The sequence below is a fragment of the Gavialis gangeticus genome, unplaced genomic scaffold, assembly GCF_001723915.1.
Source record: "Gavialis gangeticus isolate Ggan-Ray unplaced genomic scaffold, GavGan_comp1, whole genome shotgun sequence".
NCBI classification, from domain to species: domain Eukaryota; kingdom Metazoa; phylum Chordata; order Crocodylia; family Gavialidae; genus Gavialis; species Gavialis gangeticus.
In genome coordinates, this window is record NW_017729028.1 from 6,783,683 (window position 1) to 6,802,708 (window position 19,026).

The 19,026-nt window shown below is 43.1% G+C and overlaps 1 protein-coding gene across 1 annotated transcript in view; it reads left to right on the forward strand.

Annotated features, from left to right (window-relative positions):
* ASAP2 (ArfGAP with SH3 domain, ankyrin repeat and PH domain 2) overlaps positions 1–19,026 on the forward strand; it is a 210,861-nt gene that overhangs the window by 16,851 nt on the left and 174,984 nt on the right. Inside the window, exons 3-5 of the mRNA XM_019520660.1 lie at positions 236–299; positions 5,992–6,076; positions 8,268–8,416. Coding sequence (XP_019376205.1) covers positions 236–299; positions 5,992–6,076; positions 8,268–8,416 — 298 coding nt within the window. The remainder of the gene's footprint in view (positions 1–235; positions 300–5,991; positions 6,077–8,267; positions 8,417–19,026) is intronic.

The window sequence follows — 19,026 nt, forward strand, 5'->3', positions numbered from 1 at the left end:
GGCCCATCACAAATGTGCTCCTTGATGATCTTCTCAAAGAGTATCCCCAGGATTGAGGTAAGACTGACGGGCCTATAGTTACCCGGGTCCTCCCTCTTCCCCTTCTTGAAGATGGGGACCACATTTGCTACCTTCCAATCATCAGTTGAAGAGCAATGAGGCAGTTGACGGCTTTCATGAGGTCAAAGAAGGCCATGTGGAAGGGTTTATGTTGTTCCTGATATTCTTCTGGCAGCTGGCAAGCAGCGAAGATCATGTCAGTTGTCATTGATGAAGAAATCCAACATCGCCTCAAATATGTAAGTGCAGTCTTTGGACACTTGAGGAAATAGGTGTTAGGTGTTTGAAGATTGCAACATTAGATTTGAAACAAAGCCTCATGGTTTATCAAGCAGTTGTAATCCCTACCTTACTGTATGGAGCTGAGAAGCGGACATCATACAGCAGCGTTTCCCAACCAGTTTGCTGTGGCATTTTGGGCTGGAGCCATGCCCCTTGCCCCTTGCTGCTGCAGTCAGCCAGATAGGCGGGGGGGGGCATGGCTCCAGCCAGTGATTCAAATGCTATGCCCACCTGCAGCTTCACGGAGTTCTACCACTCCCCGCTGGTCTGTGGCATTCAGCCGCTTACCACCCAGTTTCCCTCCTCTGGTCTGCAAGCGTTTGGCCACGTGTTACCCACCCCCCTGCTCGGCTGGTGTGCTGTGGGGTGGGGGAGGCCACGTAAGTGTGCCATGGGGTGAAAAAGGTTGGGAAACGCTGATGTACAGGAGGTGCCAAGTTGCTGGAGAAGTACCATCAGTGCTGCCTACAGAAGATCCCTTGAGTCCAGTAGGAAGACAAACGTACCAACATTATCGTCCTTTCTCAAGCAAACACCATGAGCATCGAGGCAGTGATCATTTGGCATCAACTTTGCTGGGCTGGCCACATCACCTGGATGTCTGACTCCAGGTTCCTGAAGCAAGCTTTATTCTCCCACCTCAGTCAAGGTGTATGCTCAAGCAGAGGGTAGAGAGAGTGCTTGAAGGACATCCTGAAGGCCAGCTTGAAAGAAATGTAGCATCAATATCATCTCATGGGAGGCTACTGCCCAGCACCGTCCCAAATGGAGGAACAGTTTGCTGCAAGGATCTCATTACTTTTAAACCTCACGACAGGAATGCAAAATGGAAAAGCAGTAGTGGCGAAACCAGTGCGTCATGGACCACATCAGAAATCCAGAGCCATCCACCCCACATAGAAATGTGCCCAAGTTGCAATAGAACCTGTTGATCCTGCGTTGGCTTTGTTGGCCACCTTCAGACCCACAGCTTAGACCATCATAGAAGAAAATTGTCCTCGGCTGCAAGGGGTTGCTGTTGCTGCTCCTGTCTTTATTACCATGTGGTAGTAACATATAAAGTGGTTATATGTGAGAGAAAATGGTTTAGATGTAATCGCCTCTGCTTTCCACCTTCCTCTCTTTTATAATAAGCAAGTTTGATTGTCCCACAATAGGTATATTTTCACCCTTCTTGAATACATGTATATTTTACCTTTTATAGAGAGGAAGTAACTTGTGAATTGAATAGTGTATGGATGTGTGGTGCCTGTTAAATTTAATATACAACATCATCTTGAAGGACCTTGTTTTGAATGACTAAGAGGAAGCCTTTGAATCTCTGACTTTTGACTTGTCTTTCCTAGTATAAGTGATTTGGTAAATGATTGTGTTCCTTAGTGATTACTTCTGTTAAAAAGAACTGAACTAGTGCTCAGGTTTACCTCAGTTCATGTGTTTGAATGCAATATATAGCAGTTGTGTATATTCAAACCAATTTGCTGATCTTTTGTTCTTTACCTTTTTAAGTTGTCAAATAAGTTGAAAGTAAAAGCAGTAATAAAATTACAACTTACTGCAAGTGTGAAAATGTCTTACATAATGTCACAGTTTCTTCATGTGGATCTTAATTGCAAAGGAAATGAACACAATAAATATCTGAGAATTTTTAAATAAGCAGATTGGTCTAGTCAATTCATGCCTAAACAATAGATATAGAATCTTTTATCTTTGTTATGCTTTATTTTACCCTGTGTGTAGGGCTTGGGGGTTGGTGTTTAGCTGCAACACGCACGGGAAGGTGTTCTGAATACCAGTGATTGTGGTCATGTTTCTCGAGCAGTAGTAAGTACCTGTACTTTTGTAATGTGGCGTTCATTTTGAATATTCCATTACGCATTCTATGAAGATGAGAGTCAGTGCAGTCTTCCTATGTTGAAAAGAACGTGTGTTCCTCTGTATTTGAAATCTGAGCTGGTAAAGATTTTTTTTCCTCCACAACAACTGATGCTTTTACCTGGAGCTTATGGTTGAGATGGAAGCTTGCAGATTTTTTTGCTCAGAAATGTTTTCATAGTATGAAGTCTCTAAGGAACAAATGTTTTCAAACCATCATCTGCTTGAGAAAAGATGCTAATGTACTAAGAATACTTATATAATAAGAGCTATGGTAATATATACCACGGGCCCCACATGGTGATGTTCTTTGGGCTGCAGTACAAAATTCGGAGTCCATGGTGAAACTTAAGATGGTGCAATTGAGTTTATAGTCCAAATGGAAGTATGAATAGGGAGCGTGAAGCCTCTTTCCTATTTGACTTAGCCAGGGAGAGGTACTATTCTCCAGTATTTCCCATCCTGAGAATTTAAATTGCCTGCATCATCTTTTTAAGAAGGCTGATGATTTGGCTATGTTAAAAGAGAGACTATATATAGGATAAAGGAAGTTGGAGGAGAAAAACCAGGAAGAAAAATGGAATTTAAGAGTAATGAAGATGAGCCAATGAGAAGATCTGCATCAAGCTTTCCTTAGAAGGCTGAAGTTACTAACAAATTGGACAAGTTACGTATTTAGAGTATTAATTATGAATAATAGTTTGAAGGAGGAGACTAAGGCACAAGCACAGAGCAGGAGAATTTTTATCTTAAAAAACGCTTCAGATGTACAAATCTATTATTTGGACAGTTGCTTTATATGGATGTGAGTTCTGGGTCCTTACTGAAAAAAGACAGCTAAATATCTTTGTAAACAGCAGTGTAAAGATGAATTTTGGATCATAAGGGAGAGCACTATATAGAGAATGAGTAAGGAGTTGTGGGAGGTCTCTTAAAAACCAGCAGTAGTAAATATAATAAAATCCCAATAATTTTAGGTAAGCATGTGGCTCAGATTATGGAATTTAAGCCATACCTACCATGTGTTCATGCTGCATCAGGCAAATGAGAAGGTGAATGGTTAATACTGATCAAGATTTAAGAGCTTTCATGTGAAATACCTGATGGAGTGATGGAGAAAAATATGCTTGTGATAGAAAAAAGATATTGTGAGTGCTACCAAGGATCTCTGAAGTCAGAGTAAAGGGGAGTAGTTTTAATAGTGACTTCCCAGTATCTCATGGAAAGATTCACCAAAAGTTCAAGGAGATTTTACTTTACAGAAAAGGATATTTGAAGGATTTTAACACTACTTACTTACTTTATCTCATAAACAAGACCAACCCTATTTAGACAAAAGGTTGCATTCTTGCCCAGTTGTTTTCTATCTCCTTTATGACAGCCTTTCAAATACATGGAAATTACTACAGTATTTATCTGAATCCAGGATTACGCTGAATGTAAGATGTCCCCCTCCCAATAATAAGGTTCTGTATTGTGCAGTACCAGTCTTGTAGCCAGTTGGGTTAATCCGATGTGCAATTATTGCTAGTTGAAAACTATAAATGGAAAATTTATAGATTATAATTTTCCTGGTGTAGAATCTAATTGTTGGAGGGTCATTTTAAATTCCTGCTCTCCCACTGCTGCAGCAGGAAAAAGCAGTGACGGGGGGGAAGGCAGCTGACCCCTTTGCCCTCTGGCACACCCCAGCTTCTTCCCTATGCAGCCTGCCTTCCCCCAACTTTGCTGCCTGTTCCCTTCAGCCTCTGCTGCCCCTGTTTTCCACAGCCTTTGCCCCCTTCCCCCTTACTATCAGATGCAGCTTCAGCTCCGTTTTCTCCCAAGCATGAAACACATGGAAGCACAGTCCCTGTGCAGCCATGCAGCAGCTCCTAGGACTGGAGCTGTGCCACTGCTGACTGGCTGGGAAGAAGATGGAGCCTCCATGTGCTCCATGCCCCTGGAGTGAATGGAGTTGAAGCAATGCCTGATAGTAAGGGGGGTGGGGAGGGGCCAGAGTCGGAGCCACAGCGGCCAGCTACTGTCCCCCCAGCTTGCATTCAAATCCAAAACGAGGGGTTTTCTTCCCCATGCTGGATGGCAGGGGGGAGATGGGGGAAGGGGAGGGAATCTTGTTGTGGATTTGAATAAATACTGTAGTATGGTACCCCTTAATTTTCTTTTCTCCAAGCTAAAACTACCTAGTTTTTTTTTCAGTATTACCTTTTCATCCTTTCATTTTCTTTGTTGCTCACCTCTGGATCCTCTCCAATTTCTCCATGTCCTTTCTGAAATGGAAAGCCCAGAACAGCGTACAGGTAAGGCCCAACCCATGCTGAGTAGAGTGTTATGGTTATCTCCTGTGTCTTGCATATAATAATCCCATAATGTAGCCCAAAATTGCATTTTTTTTGTTGGGTTTTTTTGTGTGACTGCATCATGGGTTATGGGAGTGACTTACCATAACCACCAGATCCTTCTCAGTGATGCTACTGCCTAGCTGATAAACAAAAGTAAGAAATGGGAAATTTTTTTTTTTCATAATTTACATTGGCTTTAAATTTCGTTTAGTTGTCTTACAGATCATTTCTTCATTTTATCAAGAACCTTTTAAATTCCATTCCTGTACTCCAGAGAGTTTGTGACCCCTTCCAGTTTTGTCATCCACAGTCTTGATCAGGAAACTCTATCCCTTTCCTATTCCAAATTTGTTAATAAAAATGTTACAGCGAAATTATTTTTTTAATTAAAGACAGTAACCTGGATTACTTGTGCTTGTTTTTCATTGCATATAAATTATATAAAAAAATATTATATTTTGGAGTTTCATAGCTTCTGTTTGCTTTAAAATTTGCAATTTATGGTTTCCATAGTGTTCCTTGAACATAAGTACAACTTCTGAATACCCTGTTGACTTCATGTCCTAACAGTCTCAAACTCTCTGGAGTACAGGAATGGAATTTAAAAGGTTCTTGATAAAATGAAGAAATGAGCTGTAAGGACCCCAAGCAGTGGGGGGAGTGGCTCTGGGCCCAACGTGACGGCGGAAGGGGGAAGGGAGGAATGGGCTCAATGTGGTGGCGGGACGAGGAGAGGAGGGAAACGGAGGGAGCAGTGGGCTCAATGTGGCAGTGAGGGGTGGGGAAAGGCGAGGAGCGGGCTTGATGCGGCAGTGAGGGGAGAGAGAAGTTGGCCGGCAGCAGCAGGGAAGAGGAGAAATGGGTCCGACATGGCAGTCGGGGAGAAGCAGGCCCCACGTGGGGTGGCGGGGGGAGCAGGCCTGACCTGGCAGGGGCGGGGAGGGGGGAGGGAGCAGGCCCGACCTGGTGGAGGGGGGGGAGCAAGGCCAGATCCCAAAGCAGCATGGGGGATAAGAGGAGGGGTGGGCCCAGACAATGGAGGGGGTGGACAGGGGACTCTGTCCCTGCCCGTCCCTGTCTCCCCCACCATCATTATTGATGGGCATTTTGCTACTTTAGATATACCAATCCAAAATCTAATATATTAAGAGAGTATAGAGATAGTTTCACATAGTAAACATGCCCTAAAAGTTGTGTAGTTTGACAATCTCATGTTTTTAAATGATTTTTCTGTCTCATGGTAGCCTACATACTCTCACAAAGGGGGAGGTTGACTGATTGGGGATGCAGCAAACTGACAGTTTTGTCATTGCCATTTTTTTACATCATAGCTAAAATGGAATAATTTCTGATTCTCTTTACCTATGTTAATACATAGATAATAAGAGGAAATAGTTTTTATATGGAGGTGTGTTTTTTTTTTTCTTTTTAGATTGATGCCACTTTAACTGAAACCAGTGAAGCACTTGAAACAGACCAATTGAAATGTGTGAAGTCTGATGAATCCCTGAATTTTTGTAATTTTAGATGGGTTATAATTAATTTCAAAATTTAGAAAGAACAAAAACAAAGCCAGGTTGTTCACATACTTTAAATCATTCTAATCAGTGGTGGCAATCCCTTGATTTGAAGATGATCTTTGCCACAGCTCACCGATGGGTCTTGTGGTGACTTAAGAGACCAATCCTTGTGCCACAAATACATCTGTAGAAATTGCAGGTCTTACTGCAAGGGAGAGTAGACTGAAAGCTGGGATTCCTCTCCTTTTCCTTTCTCTGCTCTCATTTCTTTTTGGAAAGTAAAGATGCTTTATTGAAATGGGCTGTTTTTTGGTTCAGGTTGTGGCGCTATTAGAGTCAGTTGGCAGCCAGCTTTTCTTATCTTTTACTGTTGGCATCCATTTTCCTGAGGTATGCCTCCAAAGTGTCCCTATAATGTTTCCTCTGGCCACCACAAGATCTCAGGCCACTGCCAAGCTGCAAGAAAAGCACTTGTTTTGGGAGTCTAGAATCAGGCATCAACATATGGCATCTCATCCAGCAAAGTTGGTGCTTGAAGATTGCCAGCTCGGTGCTGGTAACATTGGCTCCAGCAAGGATGCTGGTGTTTGTGTGATGATCTTCTCATTTGACATGGAGGATTTTCTGGAGACATCATTCTTGATGCCTCTCCGGGCTCTTGGGATAATGATGGTAGGTCCACCCGCATTTGACATCTGTAGAGGAGGGTGGGGGATGATGACCACATTGTAGACCTGGATCTTGGTGTCTTTCCAGAGACAGCAATGAATAAAGATGCTCCAAAGCAATTTCCCAAAGGAGGCACTTGTACACTAGATCCTGTGCTGGATCTCCTCATCAATGCATGTTCTCAGAGAGGTGGCTACTGAGGTAGGGGAAGTACAGTACAATCACAACTTACGCGGGGGTTCTGTTCCCAGGTCACCGCGTATAGTTGAAATCGCTGCTGCTGTCGGGCCCGGACAAGGCAGTCAGCAGAACATCAGCCATGCCAGCGCATGCAGGCAATGCCACGCGGTGCCGCACTATGCGCCATTTCCTGGCCAGCACCCGGCGGCCAGCCCCAGCAGCCAAGCGTGTAAAGCCAAATTTGTGCAAGTTAAATGTGCGTAAATTGCGATTTGCCTGTTTTCAACTACCTCCAGAGCCTTTTTCTCAATGGTAATTTATTGATGGGGTCACATTAATAGCTTGGGGCAGGCTGATAGGGCACTTTAGTCTTCTTGATGTTGAGAGAGAGTCCCAAAGTTCAAAATGCTTCTCCAGAGGAATCCAGCATAGTCTGGAGGTTTTTCTCAGTGTGTGCAAGGATCATGCAGCCATGGGCATATTGAAGGTCAAGGATAGTTGTTTCGAGTACATTGGCCTGTGAGTAGAGACGTCCCAGATTGAAGAGCCCTTCATCTGTTCCATATTCAGTGTCAGTTCCAGAAAGAAGACATGCCAGGCTTCCAGGATAGGAAGGATGACAAGGCATAGAGTGTTATGGAATAAAGTTGTGGTATCTGCCACAGTGGACTCATGGTGCAGAAGTGCCTCAAAGTGCCCTTTCCATCTAGCTTGTATAGATTCATTGCTATTGAGGAGCACTGAACCATCCTGCAGTTGCAGAAAAGTAGGGCTATAGATGGTTTTCATTGCCTGGAAAATGCTACATGTGTCAGGTTGTCAGCTTAGAACTGGATCTCCGTGACTTTATCAAACCACTACTGATTTTTGATTTTCTTCTTTGAGCTTTAGCTTTGAGAAGCTGATGCATCATCTCTGTCTCCTGAGATGAGGTGTCATCTTGCCAAGCAGAATGAGCCCTTCTCTTCTGGTCAAGGAGGTCCTGGATCTTGGTACTGCTCTCATCAAACAAGTCTTGGGGTTGATGAATGATATAGCCAGTAGATACAAAAGCCATGTGGTTGGTGGTTTTAAACCCATTCCAGAATTTCTTAGTTTTGACTTCATTTGTAGACAAGGCAGAGAGCTTTCCATGAAGCCTCTGTTGGAGATGCTTTATAGACGTTTATAGAGGTTATGAAGAGATTTGGTGTTGAGAGTCCTTTGCATTGGTTTTGGCTTTTTTCGGTGTTTTGGAGCAAACTGGATGTCCATAATGGATCTGAAAAGATGGCGATCTGTCCAGCAGTTGTCAGATCATTTTATGGCTTGCGTGATACTAATATTTATTTGATCACAGGCTCTAACAGTGACATAGTTGAGGAGGTGTCAGTGCTTAGAATGAGGGTGCCTCCAGGTGGTTTTGTATTTGTGCCTCTGTCTGAAGATGGTGTTCACGATGACAAGACTGTGCTCCACACATTTGCTCAGAAGAAGCATGATGTTGGAGTTGGTTTTCCCTACCCCTTCCTTCCCAATGGTGCCACTATAGAGTTCTAGGTCACATCTGACTCTAGCACTGAAGGTACCAAGGAGAACGATCTTGTCCTCTGTATAAGTACTAATTAATACATGGTCAAGGTTGGAGTAGTACTGTTCTTTGACATCATTGTCAGCATTAAACATTGGAGCATATGCAGTGATGATGGTGGCATGTTGGTTGTTGCTCAGCTTAAGATGGAAGGTCGTAAGGCATTTGTTACTGCCCATAGGGAGCTCCATAAATTGACTGATGGGCTCATTCTGGATGGCAAATCTAACACTGAACACATCTGTCCTGGGCTGGTTTCCCCCTCCAGAAGAAGGTATAGCCTTCAGTGTTGTTTCTACCTAGTTTTCTGGAGATGATGGCAGTTATTCTTTCTGGTCATTCATTGTCTTAGTTATCGATTAAGGTGTGAATGTTCCATGTTGTGAAAATCATTGTCATCTTATGAAGTTTTTGGACTGCAGATGTGGTTATAAAGCCAGAAGCAGATAAGTCAGCCTAGGTTTAGGACACCTTTTCTAGCCCTTTTCCCATGGGGTTCTGAATAAGACTGCTCAGTCATGGTAGGAGCTGCAGAGCTCTCCTGAATTGAACCCATGTCTCAGCTCAGGTGCAAGACTACCATCAGGCTACTGCCACCAGTGTGCAGATGTGTGGTTGGAGACTACTGGATTTGCTAGTCCCGTGTCCATCATGGTACTGCTTTAGGGCTTTTGGACATAGTTACAGAAAAGCGTGGTGTTTCCTGTGGTAGAAGCCTGCATGTGACTTTGTTTTACATGATGAAGCTAGTGCACAGAAAGAGCAGCCACACAATCTAATCTTGATAAAGTAGAGATCTAGGTCCAGTGACAAGGGAGAACTTGACAGCAGGAGACCTCCATGTTGCTGCAGCATTTTTTTTATCTTTACACCTATTGAAATCCTGACATCTTCTGCCTGATTTGTTGTTGAGGATTTGGGGTTGGACCATGGTTTGTCTGGAACCTCCCTTCGGGCCTCTTTGCAATGGTTGATCTGTCAGGAACGAGAGACCCTGGGCAGCATAGCTCTCAAGATCATTGGGACACACAAGCCTATCCACCACTACAAGGTCTTGGTCCATGTAGAGGGCTTGAGTAAATGTTCTGTTTTTAAACATCAAGTTTCTCAAAATGGTGAGCACCAAATGTGATAAAGAAACATCACAAAAATCAGACTAAAAATAAAGTTAGCTTTAGCAATAAGTCTCCTAAGATTAGCAGTGAAAGCACCAGTTTTGTCATGTAAATCTGAACTGGACTTGATACAGATTCAGAACAATTCTGTCATGTCAAGTGGATGGATAGGAAGGAAGGTCTCTAACCTTTACCATGTCATAAAAAACATCTGTTTTTATTTCTGCAGAAATACTAATATTTGTTGTAAATTAACAAGGGATGTTTTACTACTTTTTCTCTTTCAAAATCAAAGTTTAATTTAAAGGAGTTATTTCTGTCAAGAGACAAGGAAACTGCTCATCAGCTGAAGCTGGCTGGAAGTAGGAAGATATACTTTAGACTGGCTAGAATTTGCTGTGCTAAAAATAAAAAAAATACTAAAAAAACCAGACCTATAATAGAGAACTGTTTTCTATTGTACTCTCTATTGTGTTCAAAACTAAAAATATCAATTGTGAGATGAAATAACTGCTATGACAGCTATGTGGCTACTTTTCTTTTTTCACAGGATTGGTTTAGCATTATAAATTAGTGGATGAGAATGCCAGAAAATGTAACATTAAAGGCAATTTTACATTTCATTGCTTCTTAACAGTATATTGGAATAGTGTGGAGAAGTTTTCCTCTTGTTCTGCAGCATTTTGGTGCTTGTGTGTTTGTGTGTACATATGTGTAGTATAGCATGTATATACTTTTAGATACAAATTTGGAGTTAAAATATACAAATGAGGCAGGACCTTCTCTAAAATGCTTTGGCTGTGCTGAAAATTACACAGAGGAGGAAGGGGATATGAAAAGAATGGTATTAAAGAAAAAGAGGTAATATTCTTAATAGGAGAAAAGAAGAACAGAAATGCAAGCACTCATTTAAATGATAAAGGGCCGCATTCATTCTAGGTTACTTGTTTTATGCTAGAATAACTCTACTTATGTCAGAGAAAAAAATATTAATGAATTATCTTAAGGTCTTTAGTTAAACAGAAAAAGACCAAAAATATGTAATTTTTCTGATAAGGTGACCCTTCATAAAATGTATCCCATATTTTCAGGTGTAATTTCAGGAAACAGGTTTTTTTCCCCATAAACATAAAATGATAACTACAGATAGAGATCTTGACCTGCTATTGCCTTTACAAAATCTCACGGGAGAATAAAATAACCAAGGAAAAGACTCAAAGGGTTAAATGCACTAAGAATACTAATATAAAAACTGTACTGAGAGAAATTCTGGTGCAATATAAATGTCACAAAATAAATAAGTCACAAAATTACTGCAAGCACAAAATCAACATTGTAGGGTGACTGATTATAGGTCAACCCTGCATACAAGTTGAGCATAATTTTGGAGGTGGGGGTTAGAGAGGGGAAAAGGGTAGGCTTAGGTTTATAATCAGAACACCACAGTTCTGTAAACATGACTGAATTGCAAAATTAGACCTTTATGACTTTATCAGCATCCCTAGCCAGGAGGCACACGGGACAATCTCACCACTTTCAATGCCTGTCAAAGAACAAAACATATGTTACCATGATTGTTTGACATGTATTAGTTTCAAGTGTATTTTATATTTCAAATGCATATGATAGAGCCATAGGTGTACAGCATCACTGAGGGTCTGTGAGGGGTTGTGTCAAAAAGTCTATTTTATTTTGTAGTCTTCCTGGTTTTATTGTTGGTTTATGCTTGTTTGTTTTGAAGGTTGCAGGGAATGGAAGGTGGATACTAAAACCATGCTGTGTGTACACGGACGGTTGATATTTTCTTACTGTGAGACGCTTTTTCATCTAGTTTGTGGATTTGGATTGGACTGTCCAGTTCAGTGGTAACAGTGCCACATCTGCAGATACAGTATCTTTTTGGAATTGTTGCTAGTCTGTTTCGACCACTAGGTACTTGTTGATGGTCAGTCTGTAATCTTAGTGCCCATCTACTTCTGAAAAGGGCATAAGCCTACAAATACAGAGTGGATCTTTACTTGTTTTGAGTAATGAGCAAGCAACTGAGCATTGAGACTAAAAGCTAGATTCAGAGGAGGATTTAAGTGATATAATGTCTAACTGAGGTGCCTGGCCCTTGGAGTTGAATCTGAAACAGAGTATTTGTTGCAAGAACTGAGCGGAACTCAGTTGAAAGTGGTGGGAGTGGATGCTGTCTGTCTTCTGTATTATCTACCATTCAAAGCATTTCCCAAGGGAAGTGGGATATATGGGTTTCAAGTTTGCACTTTGTGGGGATTTGAACACACATCTCCCACCTTCCAGGAGTGTGCTCCAACCAACAAGTCTTAGGCTGGGCTTAGTGGAGAAACTCTTCATTCTTCCTGTTGAATCTGGGCTGGTGTTCATCAAAGAATATTGTCCTTTGGGCACCATGAACTTTGCAGGCAAGTGGGAGTCTGGTTCTTGTCTGTAGCCTAGTAGATGGGAAAGTCAACAGGACTATACCCTCCCAGCTGAATTTTCTGCCTACTAAGCAACAGTTGGCTTTGTTTTACTTGTGCTTTCTCTCCAGTATCTGGAGGCTTGTGAGGTGGAACAGCCCTTTTATTACATACAGAAACTTATATACAGCTATTTACAGTTAAGAGGTAATAGTGGCTAGCCTGATCCTGTTCTGCTCCACAGTATCTGGAGACTCGTAAAGTGGAACTTCTGTACCTTCTGGCCTCACTAGACTGTCTTTGGGGTGGTCAGTCCCTGGATACTCTGTGTCTGTAGAGCAGGGTTTTCAGGCAGCCAGTAGGCTGGATTTGGCTTGCAGAACCATTCCACCTGGAGCGCTGGTAACTTGGGAAGTTGCTGAAAGTTGGGGAGCATGGCCTGCTACAGAAACTGGGGTTCCTGGACCCCAGTGGGCATGGCCATTGGTGACAGCTTTGAGGACTGGTGCTGCCACCTGAATGTAGCCCTGTGCTGCCACATGCTCCCAGACACGTGTTGCTACCCCCAAATGCGGCTCCATGCCACCATACATCCCCAAATGTGCTGCGGCTCCCAGAAGTGTGCTGCTGTCCAGCCCTACACCCACTGCAGTTGCTGGCCCCATAGATCTGACCCAAGAGCCCCTGCAGTCGCAATCTGGCCTAGGGTGGGTTTGACACCCCTGCTCTAGAGAATATATCCACAGTAAACATAGATTTATCTGATGTATAAGTTGCAACTATATAATATTTTTGCAGCTTGAGCATCATTCTTTGAATCCTCAAAGTACAGTCATTTAATGGCTTGTTAAACAATGCCACTGGGGGTTGTGGTCCATTTCCACATGCAGTCTAATCAAAGCTACATTCATGAAATCTCTCAGATGAACAATATTCCCTGTAACTGCTCAATCTGTATATCCCTGGTTTCTGCCTCAGTCATTTATTTATATTCATAGGCAACTGGTTGTCAGTGGTCTTAATACTTCTGTTATTTTTGCTGGCAAACTAGGTATGAATTTGTCCAGATAATTTACCATGTCCATTCTTAAAAGTCATTGCACATCTTTCTTTGAATGGGGATCTGGCATCATTTAAGTGGCCTTAATTTTTGTCTTGTCCAGTTTTACCCCTTTGATAGAGATGATATCCCATATAAAATTAGTTCAGTGATACCTAGTACACTTTGCTTTATTCAGCTTCAGATTTGCCTCTCTAGTAGCTCCCAGTGCTTCCCAAAGCCTGTAATCATGTTCTCCTTTGATAGACCCCCCAGATGCTAATATCTCTAGAAGTATTCACACGGGAATATGCTCATAAATCATGCATATGTTGTTATGACAGACAAGATTCTTTGGTTAAATCCAGTACATTTTATTAGACCAACTCAAATATTTGGAAAAATATTATTTGCAAGCTTTCAGGTACAAACACCCTTTGTCAGGCTGAGGAAGTGTTTTTATCAAAATGTAGATGCAGAAATCTGTACCTTCCAATGGATTATTAAATGTACATAATTTAAAGCTTTCCTCCATGAGTGTCACCTATTATAATGAAGAGGCATCCAATTTACTGAAAAATTGTGCTTTTGTGAATTGAGCCATAATCTTTTCTTTAGTCAGCAATTTAACATATTCTCTTTTGATAACCTTATTGAAGTGCCTCAAATCGAGGCATATGCACAGCTGGCTATTATGTTTTTCCACAGTAATTTAACAAATCTGTAGGTTTTTGGATTTTCTGTGTCACTTATAATTTTTCCATTCTTGTTAACTCCACCTTAAACCTATCCTGGTGAGCAAAAGGCACTCTTTTGTGTGGCTGACTAACAGGAGGCACTTGCCTACTTATCTGAATTGTATGTTCACTTGGTAAGCAGCCCAGCCCTTCAAATAAATCCTTGTACTTTGACATGAGTTTCTCATATTCTGGAACTGTGTCGTCCTGTATTGCAAGCATGCGCTTAATTAAATTGTTTTTTCAGAATCTGCCAGACCCAAAATTGGTGTCATCTCCTTAGGTAATACAGGAAATAGGAGTTTATATAGTTTACTTTTTAGATTGGATGCTAGCAATGCATCTCACTTTCACTGGTGTTTTTTTCCTGAATAGTCTATTATCTTGATGTTTATTAGATTCACTTCTGGTTTCAATTCTAGTTTCTATGTTTTTTCCCTGGTAAAGTATTAACCTGAGCTCCAGTGTCCACTTCAAATAAAACTATTGTTCCATGCACTTCCACAGGCAAAATTCAGTCGCTCTTTGTTGGTTTTGCTTGATTCTACCATATCAACATAAAATTCTTCTGATTAAACTCTTAACTGTAGGCACTTGAGGTTTTTGTGTTTGGCATCTGCAGCACTTCACAAAGTGGTTTCTCTTGTCACAGTCATGACAGAGCTTTCCAGTGCAACACATTGTTTGGGTCCATGTTGTCTTCCATGCTTGCTGCATGTGGCAGGTGGGGTCCCAGGGGTGGCTATGATGTTCCCTGCTGCCCCATGACCGGGCCAACTCCTCCCAGAGGGTACCTACTTATATTGCCCTCCACGCCTTGTTGGTATAACAATAATAATAATAAGGGAGGCTGCCCCTGAGCCTTTGTAGGGCCTTCAGTCCCACTAAACTTTACTAGAGTGTGCTGGCCTTTGGACCACTCACTGGGTCCTTCTCCCAAACAGTGCCTCTTGGGACACAGGGCCTTATGGGCTAATTGCGTGGCTCCAAATCCCCCCTTTATTCCTGCCTTGCAGATGTAATACAAATAGTTGACTCCTGTAGCCCTTTCTAGGGGCTGAACTCTGCCCCTAGGCTAGGTCTTTTCCACATCCCTGTCTGTTGCGCCCCTCTGGCACTGGGCCCTCTGGGCCCTGTATTTGTTATGCCCTTCTGGTGTTGGGCTTATTGTCCCCCTAATCTCTGTGCCCCTCTGGTGCCAGGCCCTCCAGCTTCTATGTCTCTGTGCCCCTCCAGCGCTGGGCTATATGCAATAGTGTGTCCTTCCTACTGAGCACTATGAGGCCTCCTCTCCCCCTTATAGCTTCATCCCAAAACCACGGATGCAAATAACAACATAAACACAAACCCCTGGGCTATAACATGACACTGACCATGAAGACTGTGTTCTGTCTCTTAAAAGAAGTAAAACTTCCACCCTAGGATAGTGTCTCCTAGTCCCCCAGTGCTTTGTAGGCTCCTAAAGCCTTAGTCCTTTATATGCAGTAAAGCAGGCAGCCAAAGGTCTCTGGGTAGCTCTGTAAGGTTGTGCTCCTCCTTTGGCAGTCTCCAGAGAGTGAAACTGCTATCTTGCCCTGAGCTTGTCTCCAGAGCCCTGCCTCCTTCCCGTCATCTGACCACCTGCAGGTGCTGCATGGTTATCCCATTAAGCTGTTGTTCAGGCAGCCTGCAGCTGTGGGGCTCTGCCTAGCCTGCAGGGCTCTCTGGCCAGGCAGCTTCTGCCCTTACAGGAGCAGGCACATCTTAGTGCCGTACTACAGTGCACATCTGTTTGTTTGCTCTCTCTCCTTTACTTGTAGAAAATTCTACTCAGTGAGGCGGCCTTTTCTGGCTATTTCTTTCTGGTATTATACATAGCCAGGGCTTTCTCCCCCACAATATGCAAGAGTATTGAGGATCTGACTTTATCATTTTTTCGTCTGCCCCTATGGCTGCTAGCTACCACTCAAACCTGGTCTCTGCTGTATTGCCCAACATCAGAAGAGCAGGTAGAGGTTACAAAACTTCCATGACTAACCGTTCTGTGCTAAGAATGTAACTATACAGGCAGATCACTCAGAGTAACCCTTGTGATTTCCCGTGGCTGTGTTGCATCACTTAGTTCCTAGCTTCATCTTCAGTTTGGAACTCAGATTCTTTCAAGTTTTTTCTCATTTGCCACTTCTGACACATCATGTAGTGATCACTGGGGTTGTTGAATGAAAAGAACTAACTTTTACTGTGGAGCAGTAAGCCAGTTTCTGCAGTCTTCTAAGCGCCGGTTAGAAAGGGGGGCACTTTTTGAGTTTAAACACCTCCTGGGTTAGGCAGTTGCTGAGCCAGGGTGGGGTTGAATCAAGTTGGACCTAGGCAAACTTTAGGTGTTCAAGATCTTTTTTGGATCTGGCCCTACACTCACCATGAGATTTTAGAAATCTAACTGGCAGAGATAAATATGTTCTTTACAGGAAGCTAAAAATCCCTCATGCAACTCTTCTGCCAGGCACCAGTTGGCAGCAACAAGGGCCAGGTTCAAATTTCAGGGTACTCAATGAATTTTTACTGTGGCTCGAGCCCCCAGCCAGAAATCTGGGATCACTGAATTTGGCAGGGGTGTCCTTTATAAACAAAACCTGCTCCTTGCAAGCAATGTAGACACAAAAGGACAGATCTATTACAGAAAACCAAGGTGTAGAAAATGAAAGGGCCCCTTGTTGCTCACTGGGAAGCTGTAGGGCACCAGTCTCCACTTCTACACGCTGGCTTTGAGGGGATAACTTGTGACTTCTGTCAGTATACCACACCCCCAAAATTCCTAGTGCCAGTCCCCAGCTCTGGTGGGTCATAAAACTGCAAAAGAACTCAAAAAAGGGGGGAGTCGGTCCTATCTTGGCCCAGGCCTGAACATACAGCAGGGCTCAGTTACGCAGCTGACACACAGTAGCTGTAAAGTAATAAAAGGGGGACCCAGACCTATTTGCACTTGCTTTGGACTGGGCAACAAAAAAGAGCCGGGCCTATTCTGCATTGAGGCCTGGACCAAATAACAAAATGTGCCAGGTGCTGGACAGAGCTCATCTGCACCGATGTGCAAAATTCAGTTGACTAAATAATAATAACAGTGCCTTTTGCACAAGATTGCAAGCTTGCGATTGGGACCACCTGAAGTACAAAAATATAATTAATCCAATCTCCAGCTTTTGGTATCAAGTACACCCTATGTCTAATGACCATAGATCAATTATGAGTAGGTTCCCCTTTCAAAGTGATTGCCTCTCCCTTGTTACCACGTTTCTCACCAATCTAGGTTCCTATACTGGTTGGTAAATATTTTCTGATCTGCCCTACTGTAACAAACTGGGCACAAACTGATTGAAGATTGCTTCAAACTAGACATGAGGAAAAATTGTTTTTACAAGTCGAGTGCCAAGGGTTTGGAACAGGCTCCCCCAGAGGCAGTACAGTTACCCACCCTGGTGATCTTCAAAAAGCGTCTTGCCGCCCATCTTACAAGGGTCATCTGATCCCAGCAGTCTTTCCTGCCCCGGTGCCCCACAATTCATGGTCTAAGGTGCTTGATTCAATTAATCAAGTCCTTTTGCAGTTAGTTAAATGGTAAACCTCTGGAGCCATCAAAGGGCTTTGTGTATGTCAGTTTCACCAACAACAACCAGGGATAGATCTGAAAGGCTAACATCTACAATACAATCAAAGGACAATGACCCTCCACCCTGTCGACTTATTCTGGGCTCTGATCATCAGTCCATCAAGAAAATACGCTTTGAAGAGCAGGTATAAGAGAAGCGTGAAGCTGCCAGCACAGTGTGCACATCCCAGGAGGAAAGAACCATGCTGACCCATTGTAACATGTGCCCAGCTGACCACCCTTGGTGACGGATCCACATCCAGTGAAAACCGTAGTGATAAGAACTCCTTTCTTGCCCGTTTTGGTGAGAAAATACTGTTACAGCTAGAAATATACTGGACTTGATTATAGCTTGTTTTATTTGTGCATTGCAATAGCCTACCTGCCATTTATCTATAAGCTTGTTATCTAATTAATAAAGGCTTTCTGCTAAATATTCATGGAAGTGTCGCGTTAGTCCTCTTAAAACATTAACTTATTTTAGATGCAACACTAGGCTTCTCACCCTGGCCCAAAACATGCTAGGTTTTTAATCCTGGCCCAAAACTGCCAGGCTCTAACCCTGGTCAGTGTACTCCAGGGATTAATACCCCCAAGGTATTATCCTGTTCAGGGCCTTAAGCCTGACCCAAATTTGCCAGGCCTTTTAATCCTGGCCAAAACTGCCAGCAAAACATACAGCTGGGGTTCGACAACACAGCTAGGCTGAGACAAAAGAAGTTGCCGTGGCAACAAACATGCCAGGCCCTCAGCCCTTGCCCAAATCTGCCAGCAAACTGCCAGGCTCCCTGGTCAGAGTGTTCCAGCGATTAATACCCCCCCTTGGTATTATCCCATTCAAAATCCAGGAAAACAAAAGGTGAAAGAAGGAGGGAATAAGAGTCTCAGACCCTGAGACACTTTCCCCGTATCTGAGGTCTTCCTTTCACATTAGTTTCAGCTTGCTTTTCCAGTGAAGGGGTTGGAGAAAGACCTTCCTCTTCCTCCCCTCTCCCATGGGGAGCAGTTTCTCTGGCTCCCAATTCAGGTTTGCAGCTCTCAGCAGCCCCAGGAAAAAGGAGAGGGGGCAAGCCTGGTTTAGAGATTCCTATATACCTGGCATGACATCACCTCAAGTATCCAATTAGGGGTTGCCAGGCCTCCAGTTTTTCTTCTTAGTCAATTAATTTAAAAAAGAACATTGCCTAGTTTAGTCAATTAAACTAGGGGTCTGATCCCCCCTGTTTAGTGACTTAACTCAGTGTTCTCTTGTTAAGAGTAAGCAGCAGGGTGTATCCCTAGACAAAAGGCTCCACAAAGGGGGATTTCTTGCCTATGTGCAGAGAGCCCTGCTTCTTGCCAGATTAAGAAACAGACAAGATAAGGAGAGCAAAAACATATTAAACCGGCTCATATTCAAAGTAAAAAATATTTACAACATCATAAACTAGAACACTTTGCAGTACATACTTGTACATATTCCCACAAACTGGGCCACAGCCAGCTGGGAAGGGCCCTGGCCCTGTGGCCTGGCCCCATCATCTGCCTAGGGTTGGAGCTGGGCCTGTGGGCTGAGCGGGGGTGACCGGCAGTGGCAGGGCTTGGAGGGG